Source organism: Dryobates pubescens, chromosome Z, assembly GCF_014839835.1.
Source record: "Dryobates pubescens isolate bDryPub1 chromosome Z, bDryPub1.pri, whole genome shotgun sequence".
Lineage (NCBI taxonomy): Eukaryota > Metazoa > Chordata > Aves > Piciformes > Picidae > Dryobates > Dryobates pubescens.
This window is the reverse complement of record NC_071657.1, coordinates 123,489,124-123,500,454: the sequence shown is the minus strand read 5'-3', so window position 1 is coordinate 123,500,454 and position 11,331 is coordinate 123,489,124. Positions and strand designations below refer to the sequence as shown.

Below are 11,331 nucleotides of genomic sequence, written 5' to 3'. Positions count from 1 at the left end.
AGAAAAAATATAAGATTCAGTATTTGAAACATTTAATCTTGAAGAACGATTGATGGAGAGGCTGCCAAAGGGACTAGAGAGGGCAGGAAAGTGACAGGGGCAGACAGACTTTTCTCCAGGGATATTGGTTTTCACCCTTTTTCTGCCAACAGGAAAATTAAAACTGCTAGCTTCACATTACCCAGAAGCAATAAAGATCAATGCAGATATAAAATATCATGATATTTGCTATTCTGAGGAGCATAACCTACCAGTCCTGTCTTCTAGCTTTGGCAACAGCTTAAATCCTGTTCTAGACTGAAAGCAAAAGGCTTTTCATACTCTCATACAACAGTGCACTGAATTGGAATAAATCTTCTTCCCATAAACATACATGTATACATATAACTCATATTCATAATACATATATATATACACACACACACACACACATACAATTCTTGTAGCAATCTCTCTAAACTACTTGAAATCCTGTGCCAGTGAGTTCCACTGAGTTGTAACAGCATAAAGTGTTACTTTATATGTTGCCATTTAATTTCACTGCACATCCCCTTGTTCTTTTAACACTGGAGAAAATAGAAGTAAATACTTCTGTCATAATACTTTTTACTGGAACACGTATAAAAATTCACTTACAAAAAGATGTACCTCTCCACTGTCAGGCAGTAATACAGTTGCATATTTCTGAACTAGCCAAAGGAATTATATTCATATCAAAAGAAAAACATTTAGCAAAATATTTGCTTTCAGACTTGTTTACTGTTTATTATTTTAATTTACATCAGTTACTGCTTGCAAAACTTCCAGGGAAATAGTTTTTAATTGTTTGGTTTTGTTTTTTTCTGTTCCCACTGCATAGTAAATACAGCCATCTTAGTATTTCAGAAGCATAGTACTATAGAATATTAGGGCCTGCTTCTGCTCCAAATGAAGTTAATGGGAGAACACCAACTGACTTTATTAGGAGTTAGATCAGGCCCCAGATTTGCAGCTTTTGAAATTTCATAGTTGAAAATTTTCTGGCTAATTTTCAGAACCAGCTACTTCTACAACTATAACACTATTTACAACTTTATTTATATGTACTGCTTTATTACAATATGTAATATTAATGTTCCTTGTAAAGGCTACTATTTTATAGAAATTAGACTGAAGTTATTGCCAATCAACCTTAGAATAAACTTAAGTGGGATAACTTTCAGAATTTTTCTCAGCATACAATTCTGGTTTTATTCACTCTTCTCTTCTTGAAAATTGCTTAACTACGTTAATTTCAAAGCCTTTTCAGTTTAATAAAAAAACCTCCTTTGGGTAGAATTTTATTGGTCCCATTTCAAATGTCAGTCTGAAACATTCTTGTACTGATGAGGACTCATTACTTTATCAATTTTTCTGTTTCAACACAGTATATAAAGCCATGCCTCTCAACCAATCAACCTCTATATAAAAGTGTAAGCGAGGTCAAACATTGCTCACCAAACCTTTGATCAAGTTGTCTGATCACACAACTCTGAATTGTTGCATATCTTGTATAATGTTATCATACAAATTTAAGCATTTCCATTATTGACTGCTGCTTGTGTATGTATATATTAACTTGCTGGTCATAAAACTGCAACAAAGGACAACATATACCAATACTGAATTAAGAGCTCTAGTCTTGTCTCTCCCAAAATTAAGAAAAATCCATGTTCTTTATGATTGACCAACTCATGATGTTGTGCTAGAACAGACACATTTTCCAAAATTAAACTGTGAAGTTAATGTCAAATACTGTGTTGTAACTTTAAATATAACTGACATATTAGAACAGATAGATGGGTAATTATGATAAACTACACAATAGTGCTACTGTAGATAATATCATTTATCAATCCTGTGGTCCCCATCATTCATGCATTTACAGTTTGGGAATACAGTGACTGCAAAGGATAATAATTCATAATGGCTACATTCTCAGTACTTCATGCTAGCTCACTAAACAAAATAAAAAAGGTTAATTGTATAACTGGAAAAATGTAAAATTTTATTCCAAGAAAATTAACAAGCTACACAGGTAAATTTTGGCAAATGCAACTTTATATTGAAATCCACACATCTGTATCTTAAAGAAGGAAAGACTCACAGACTCTAATGTATTTCTAAAATACTAAGAAATCATATTATATGCTTTCACAAGTTAAAACTTAAATAATTTAAAACAACCAATACACCAAAATGTGCAGAAAATATAAACAAGACTGTGCCTTCAGTAGAATAAATGCTTCACAAACTGTGCAAGATATCATACTAAGGCTGCGGTCTCCCCATGACAGCTGTCTTAAAATATAAACATACATCAACTGCCTGTGTTTCTCAGAACAAACTAGAAAGGGCGGCACACCGAGAAAAAAAATCATATCATCCTGGTGATATGCATACTGATTTTGGGAACCAGTGGAGTAAAATGGAAAAAAAAAAGAGGACTAAATGATCTTTCATGCACTCCCAAATGACTGACCAGAGTTATTGATTCAATTTTCCTTGCTTATTTGCTTCAATGCTAAACAAAATGGAAGATACTAGATAACCCTTTAAGGCAACATGTGTTTATTCTTTATAATTATAACTGTTCAATTATGACTGGTTATCATCATTAACGTTGCCTAACAGACTGATATCTAGCTTTCTAAAAAATATAAATAAGAGTCTATTAAACTTTATACCAAATCAGCAAAAACCACAGAATACAGTTAAATGTTAGTAATTTCACTGTTAAGGAAAATGATATTTAGAAAGAGTAATATATTTTGGGAAAAAAAAAAAAAAAAAAAGGAAAAAGAAAGTCTAAATCTGAACAGAAATACTGCTTTGGAATGCTCCCCAAAACTTACTCACAAGGCAAACAGATTTGTAAGTGTGATAATCCAATAATGCATGGCACATCTTTCATCAGTTACAGTACTTGAGTCCCTAGATTTCAGTCTTTGCAAAACAATAATCGTATGAAATGTTTTAAAGGTCTTCAGATGTCTAAAATTAGTTTTATCAACACATTAACCTCATATCAACTTAATTTATTAAGATGTCCAATGCTAATCTTTTTTGATGGTCTTATTTTATGTAGTGATATACACAGCATTTAGCACTGATACTTAGCACCTGCTACTTTCATAATCTAGATTTCAACCACATAAAGGAATTCAGGGCAGTAGTTCAGTCCTTTGTTCTTAATTACAAACCTTCAGCAGTGGTCAGCAGGAACATGTTTAGGTTTAAAATAGGATTAGAGGTGAGCTATTGCAAAGACTGCAGAATGTTGCCCAAATCCTTACAACTGCTGACATCCCATTCTTGATTTTCTCTTCAAGACATGGCTACAGGCCACAATTGCTTAGCAGAGAATGGTAGTGTTTCACAAGGCTAAAGATTTACAGATGCTCCCTCATATAACACAGTAAGGTTCCCTTGGTAACCTGGATTTTCTGCAGTAAAGAAGGGTTGTGCTGAAACAGCGCCTCAGCTCCCTGTTGGAGAAAATGCAGACAAAAGGATTGATTCCAGCTTGGGCAAAACTCATCCAGACAGCGGCCGTTAGAAATCCCCCTGGAACTACAGGCCCTCTTGCAAAAACTCTCCAGTAACAGGCTACCAAATAGGGACCCCACAAGGTCAGAAATAGGAATGTCATGATGTAGAACATTCTGCTGATTCTCTTCTCCATTTTGAACTCATCTAAAACCAGTAGCCTTCTCCTGCCTGTGGTGTTCGCATTTTGCCTGATTCCCAACAAGGTTGGAGGTGTGGGACCCCTTCCAAATCCAGCCAGCCAATTAGCAGCTGCTTGACCACTCGCTCCAGGACCATGAAAAGTCCAGTTCTGGCTCACTGCTGCAACAAACTGGACTGGCTTCATTTTCCTGCGATCGTGAACAAAAAATATCAGCTTGAGGTAGACAAGCTGTGTAGCTAGGAGGATAAGGGCAAGAAGAAGCATAAATCCCAAGGAATCATTAGCCCTGAAGGAACGATGCTGGAAAGTGCATTGGTCTTCCTCCCTAATGAACGAGTAGGTGCCCACATCTAGAACTGGGGGGAAAGCCATGGCTACAGAGAGGGTCCACACCATACAGATAACAGCCAAGCAAGTCCAGAAGGTCAGCCTTTTTGTATAAAAACGGTGGTGGGCAATAGCTAAGTATCTGGTGACGCTTATGCAGAATAGCATGAAAGCAGTGTGAAAGCAGGATAAAACCCCCAAAAAGGCAATCACTTTGCAAGTAAGAGTCCCATACGTCCAAGTAGAGCCATTTTTCACAGAGGTGAAAACAAACGGGAAACAAATTGCAGATCTGAGGATATCTGAGCAGCAAAGATCCAACAGGAAGTAGTAAGGAGCTCTATGCAAGGTCTTATCTTTGACTAGCAAAATGGAGATCAGAAGGTTACCCACCACACTGACTCCTATTATGAAACCCAGTGAAGTCAGTTTCAGAAAAGCTGTTAAAGGAGAGAGATTTTGTAAAATGTTGTCAGCTGCATGGCTGTAGTTCGCCATAGATGGATGGATGATATGTATATTGCCTCAGTCAAGTCTCATGATCTATACATAAGAACAGGGAAAAAATAGATCCATACATCTTACTGAAAATGTAATCCACAAACAGAACTGATCTTGTGTCTAGTCATACAGTACATCCTCTTCTTTCTGATTTGTCATGCCATCAAAATATCTGAAAAAAAATCGAGCTATCAGTTCTTAAGTTAACAAGAAATGATGTCAGAAAGTGCTAACAAAAATGTTAATTTAAGGAGAACCAAATGAAGTTGTAAATTTGAGTAGTATTGCTTGTTTTCAAAAATCATGAGGCTTTTTTTTTTTTTTAAATATAGTTACTGTTTAATATGATTGATTATTGGCATTGCACAGATTTGGCTTGTTACAGTTTCAGAACTGACCAGTGCCCCTTATATTTGGTAGCATATATAATTTTACATTTAAAGCCTCAAAGATTTTATGAATCAAAAGATTCCCAGTTTGCAAGCTCAAGAGTTAATCACTGACATCTTTTAAAAAGATCCCCCAAGACTGCTGATATTTTGACATTACCTACATTTATTTTACAGCTACAGTATTTGTCAGTGTTTTAGAGGTAGCTCTGTGTTGATACGGATCACACCCAAAGAAACCCTGCAGAATTTATGTTTTTTAACCCAAGTCACCAAAGCACATTAATCACACTGTGTTAGTTCATGCACATTGTAAGAGAAGCAGTATTCATTATCCCCCTCCCTCCCTCCTATAAACCATAATTTTATCATTTAGGCTTTCAAATAAACAGGTATGCCAGACAGTCGATAGCACTGTGCTTTAGGGTCTTCCTTCCCTCCCCCTTGCTTTAATGTAAATCTTTAAAGCCTTAACATAATTCATAATAAACAATGGTCAGTGTAAATACTGAGCAAAAATAGGCAACACACCCAAGATATTATGCCCATCCTTTCAGGAAGGCTGGCTTTGGTTATGCTTAAATAAACATATAATAAATTGATATTTTTTTTCTTTAGCTAATTACAGCTATGCAATTCCCAGTAATCCTTCCAGTGAATCGTACCAGAACCCATTTCATGCAATAAAATAAACTAAAGAACTAGATGATGCTGCTGGGTTGTTTTCCTTTCCTTTTCTTTTCTTTTCCCCCCCTTTGTTTTGGTTTTTTTAATCTCCCTCCAGAGCCATGGGCAGGATCCACAGCAGGCATGATCAGGCTCCCTCCTTATTCACACGAAGTGTTTCCTATGCCACCTCGGGTGTACAAAGGATATTCCCACTGAATCCCAGCAAAATCCTTCCATTCTTACCGTCCACAAAAGAGCCTGATTGCTGCTGTGTAAACAGAGGCTGATCAGATCATGGCATCGTTTTAAAACCATGAAATCAGGCTCCCCCTCCCCCCTCCCGCCAGCCCCGCCGCTTCCCCTCCTCTGTGGAGCTGTCCCCGCCGCGCGGCCGGCCCTATCTTCGCACACACTCACACTGGCACACTCACACTGGCACACACAACACTGACACACGCTCACACTGGCACACGCAACACTGACACATACTCACACTGGCATACACAACACTGACACACACACACACACCGACACACGCACACACCTAGCGAAGACACTCTCTCCCCCCCACGCACGGCCATGCAGGGCTGGACTGCGCCGCGCTGCAAGGGAGCCCGAGTGCCGCTGCCTGACAGCCGCATCTGCCAGAGCCATGCGAGAGCCTCCCGCGGCGGGGAGCTCGGGAGAGCGGAAGAGACATTGTCTGTGAACACTTCCATCATGCCGTTTCTCTAGCAATCACCCCCCTCAGACCCAGTCCCGATGCAGGGGAGACCCCCAACACGCACCTGCAGCTGCGGCAGCCTCCGGCGCCCCCAGACTCCCCCAGCACCTCTCCTCCTACCTGTTGGTGCCGGAGATCCCCACATGCCAGAGCTTCTCCTTCCCGACGACTGAGAGCTGCTTTTATCCTGGCGGTCTTTTTTAGAGCCTTTTAAAATTTCCTCTACCGTCTTTCATTCTTCTTTCGCGCAATCCTTTCCTTTTTCTTTATTTTTAATGTTTTTTTCCTCGGTACCTCGACTGAGAATCCAGTCAGTGGCTCAGCCGGCGCATGCTCGCTGCGCCTCCTCCCTGCGCGCCGAGCCCCGTCCTCCCCTGTCGCAGCGGCACAATCTCTCTCAGTAACGCAGCAGTGGCGGCCGCCTGAATGAGGGCACAGCAGCCTCAGTGAAGGCGACAGCTGCTGCTGCCTCAATGAGGGCACCGCGCCTTCCGCGGGCAGCAGCAGGCTCCTCAGTGGTGGGTGGGTAGGCAGCCTCAGGACCACCACCTCCTCAGTGAGAGGAAGGCAGCCTCAGCACCACCAGCAGCAGCAGCAGTCAGCCTCCTCAGTGAGGAGAAGGCAGCCTCGGCAGCAGTAGCAGCAACAGCAGCAGCAGCGATCTCAGCCTCCTCAGTGAGGAGAAGGCAGCCCCGGCAGCAACAGCAGCGGCTTTAGCCTCCTCAGTGAGGGGAAGGCAGCCTCCGCGGCAGCACGTTCCCATTGCGATGCATAGTCGAGCTGGATTTATTGGCGACCCTGGGCAAGCTAGCTTGAGGAAAAGGAGGGGGGAGGAATTAGGTCCTGCGCTCCTTGTTTATGCCTTTGAACTCCCCCTCCCGCCCCTTCTTCTTAAAATGGGGGCTAGGAAGGGGCCGCCGTTGTGCCCGTCGCAGACTGTTAGGAGTGGGACCAGGCGGTTTCTTCAGCTGCCGCTGCTCGCATCCTCCCTCTTGTGCCTCGGTTTCTTTCCTCACGATTCCTACCCGGTGAATTCGTTCCTCCTAACCCCTGTTAAGGAGGTCTCCTTAAAAAGTACCTTGGTTCAGGGACGGCGTATTTGCCGCGGGACCGTTAGGACACCGCACCTTCCCCTGGCACCACTGCCTCCCCTTTCGCAGCCAGTAAAGCGGCTTCTCAACCACCCAAAGCTGGCGCAGAACTGTCAGCGCGCTGCATGGCGACTGCGATGAATTTTAATGCAAGCCTGTTCCGTCCGTAGTAGGGACAGCGTTCTCCCTCAGCGCGTAGGGCGAGAGCGGTGACAGTGGCAGTCGCCGCGGAGAAGCGCCCGAGCTGTTAATCGGCGGAGATCGATACCGAGCCGTCCTGATGATGTCATACGGGCCGGTGGGCCGAGGCGGCGGCGCCAAGAGGCCGCCTGTGGCCTGGGCCGCCGCAGGGGCCTGTGGCTGGTCTCCGCGCCCAGTGGCCCCAAGCCTTGAAGGGTGCCATCGCGGTAAAACTGGGAGGAAACGGGAAGGGTTTGAACAGAGCACGTCCCTCGCCCTCCCGTCTCTGCAGCTTGCCCGAGAGATGCGGGAACTTAGAGGCTTGCCCCAAAAGTAATCCTTTTGACTGCAAAGTAATGGAGGAGAGATGGGGTCGAGAGATCTGGATTCAGAAGAACTTCACTGGGAGCTTCTGCTCAAGTCAGAGTAAATCCTTCTAGGGTATAGATTTATGGGATTGATTCATGATGTGTGCTACAGCTTTGAGACCGTCAGTAGACTACAGGCATTTTTTTGAGGCTTCTTTTCTGTTACATTGTAAAAGTCCTTGTCATTGGTGGCCAAAGCGCAAGATTAGCTTCAGGAACAGCTTAATCAAGCCCAAAGGTCTGTAACCTCTGGGAAATAAAGTTATTTTGAACCAAAATCACAGTTTCAAGCATGTGAGTTGCTCAAGATAAAATTTATTCTTAAGCAAAAACCTCACAGATCTGGCTCAGTTACCACCCTTTAAAAAATATTATTTGTTCTTTTTTTTCTTGGTGTGCATGTGAATCCCATAATTATGATGTCTTTGTGTTGGTGCTCATCTTTGGGGTTAGTTTTACTTTTAAAAGCTGGGATTTTATGTGGTTTAAAAAGTTACTACTTTAAGATGTACTTTTCATGTTCTGTTATCTAAAATAATCAGACATCTGCAGCTGTCCCTTTTCTGTGGTTAAATTTTTGTATCCATAGTGACATAAACTATGACTTTGAAAGTAATTCTTAGTGTAAAAATGTGAAGGACAAGGAAGTGCCTGCTAAACCAGCACAAGCAGGTCTAATATAGCAAAGACTTCTCCCAGTGGCATGGGATTTTTAACACTTACAGTGCCAAATTAGGAAGCAGCTTCATATTATATGGTATGGGATGGCTAGAGTATGTTTGTGGTCAGGGCCTATTTTTATACTCTGATGTAGATTTTTTTGTTAAGAGTAAACGATGCAGCAACATCATTGATGTAAAAAAGGTGCAGTGCAGTAGTTTTTAACTTTTTCTATCTGTGCTTTCTCATACAGATGTTAGAGAAGTATATTGCTATATAACTTTTAAGAATTTGTTTTTCTTTTAGAACTGTCACAAACTGCCTAGAAGTAATGTGTGGACTTCAGAATTAATTCAGCATTCAACCACTGGTTCAGCACAAATACATTTTCATCATAATGTGATCTGAGAAGCAGTGCAGTAGTTTTGTTCAATATAATCACAGTATCACAGTATCACAGTATAACTAAGGTTGGAAGAGACCTCGAGGATCATCGAGTCCAACCTGTCTCCACAGACCTCATGACTAGGTAGACATCTAGACTGAAGTGACATATAACTAAGCTATATTCCTGTCATAGTCAATGGTGAGAAAAAGGTACTTTAGGGAGTATATCGTCTCATTCTGAATCACAAGCCTAAAATACGTCAGATGGATTGTAATCTATTCTCTTTTGTAAGGGTAGAGTTAGTCAAGAGAAACCCATGTTACAGAGAAAGAGATTTCTGGTGGAGCATGGTTTAATGATGTGTTGAGTTGTTGTACCACCAGCAGGTCACATCCTCCGTGGAGGAGAGCAAGGAAATCCAGCAGTCATGAGATTGGGAATATGAGAGGTGAAGGCAGATGTCAGTTAAAGATGGCTCCAGGAAGTGAGTCTGCAATTGGAAGGGCAGTTCTTCAGAATGGCTGGGTTAGATATATGAAAGATTCAGGAAAAAAAGTGTGAGGCAGCCTTTCTTTCAAGGTGTATGGGTTAGGGGTAGCTAAACAGGATTTTGTGGGGCTTTGGTATTCAGGAGGGATCCTGAATCTTGAAAAAATTGCCCATTACACAGTGTAGCCAGCGTAACTAGTGTAAACCAATGTAAGGGGGGCAACACTAAGGACAACAGAAAGGAGGTTCAGAAAACCCAGAGGACCAGTGTGCTGTGTAGGCATGTCAGAGGAAAGAAATTATTGCTCTCAGGACGGTAAATATCTTTCCAATTTTTTTTTCTCCCCCCCCCTTAATTATCAAGTCTGCTTTTCCTGAGAAGGAAGGGCAAAGCAAGAGAGTGTAAGTGCAAGAGCATTCATGTATCCCATTAGAGTTAGCAGCAAAAGGATTAGATCTTTCTCTAGAAAATGAGAGAGCCAAGATTGTTTTTGTGATATTCTGACTAGATAAAAGATGTAAACCATCTCCAGGTTTGGGCAACCCCACTGCAAAGTTATTGACAGTTATGGTGCAGAGCTCTTTCATTTTGTCCTGTTGGATTTATTTAATAATCATGGCCTAGAAAGTAACTGGCAAAGTAGTCAGCTTTTGGTGGTAGCTGAGGATCCTGTATTCCAATCTGATTTAGGTACCACCTTCCAGTAGCTGAAGGGGGCCTGCAGGAAGGTTGGATAAGAACTGCTTTTGAAGACCTGCAGTTATAGGATGGAGTGCCAATGGTTTTAAATTAGAGGAGAGTAGATTTAGATTGGATGTTTGGAAAAAATTCTTTACAATGAGGGTGGTTGAACACTGGAACAGGTTGCCCAGAGCAATTGAGGCCTGGAGATACTCAAGGTGTTGCTCAGCAGGACTCTGGCACCCTGATCTAGTGGAGGATGTCCCTGCTCACTGCAGGGGGATTGGACTAGATGACCTTTAGAGGTTCCTTCCAAACTGAGTGATTGTATGATTCTGTGATAAGTGACCAAGGGACTGGCCCATTGCCAGATGAGGATCACCTTAATGGAGAATCTTACTTTGATATTCTTGGTCTTTGGCATCATCTGTAGATCGAAGCAGCTTGTTCCAATGAAGTAGTGATGATGCTTAGGTGCACACGGCCAAGGTGCCAGGAGTTGAGACATTAGGGTGGGTGACAGTTGAATGCTATTGCAGAGAAATTTTTGGTGACTAAGTAGCATTTTAGTGCTTGGCACCCAATTTCTTTTGAGGATATGTGCCCTGGAATCCTAAACCACAGTTGTGAGCCATATGAGGATGCTAGGTAGATGATTTTCGTTGTTTTGAGTTTTTCTTTAGAATGAGAGAGGTTTTTGAGAAAAGTCTGACACTGAGAAATCTCACTAATGGAGTCTGAGGTAGACATTGGGCTAGAAGACAAGCCAGTCTTGACAAGTAACTACCAGTTGAAAAGATGAGATGCGATATTGGCCTCAGCAACGTCAGTAACAACTCTCAAAACTTTCAGTGGAATGAGGATTTCAGAATAGGGCCAGAAGTTATGAATAGCTGAAATGTAAAATATTCATGTCTCTATTTTAATCATTTCAGTAATCAAGGTGTTTATTGGCTGTCCTGAAATTTGTATATATACAATGTCTGCACAATGCAATGCAAACTCTGAATCACTGTGGTATTTTGTAACATTTTTACAAACATGGGAAGGTAGTCTGCAAGGTATACCCACCTCTGTGCAGAGGCCAGCAAGAGATTTATGTATTGCCTAAGGAGCTCTGATAGATGCTACCAAGGTACATCCTTTTCAAA

General features: G+C 41.8%; 1 protein-coding gene across 3 annotated transcripts; it reads right to left on the bottom strand.

The window, feature by feature from the left end:
* Positions 1-727: 727 nt before the first annotated feature.
* On the bottom strand, positions 728-7,689 carry GPR85 (G protein-coupled receptor 85). Of its 3 annotated transcripts, none has more exons than XM_054178440.1 (2): positions 6,387-7,689; positions 728-4,712 (listed from the first exon to the last, which is right to left on the bottom strand). In XM_054178440.1, exon 2 carries the CDS (start codon positions 4,535-4,537, stop codon positions 3,425-3,427), a length of 1,113 nt encoding a protein of 370 aa, XP_054034415.1. In that variant the 5' UTR covers positions 4,538-4,712; positions 6,387-7,689; the 3' UTR covers positions 728-3,424. The 3 variants fall into 3 exon arrangements, with proteins under 3 accessions (XP_054034415.1, XP_009905537.1, XP_009905544.1); XM_009907235.2 differs by having other exon boundaries at positions 6,443-7,689; XM_009907242.2 differs by lacking the exon at positions 6,387-7,689 and adding an exon at positions 5,842-5,933.
* Positions 7,690-11,331: the final 3,642 nt, after the last annotated feature.

What these genes read in the sequence shown, in the direction of transcription:
- GPR85 (XM_054178440.1), bottom strand. Translation starts at nt 4,537, where the DNA reads ATGGCGAACTACAGCCATGCAGCTGACAACATTTTACAAAATCTCTCT.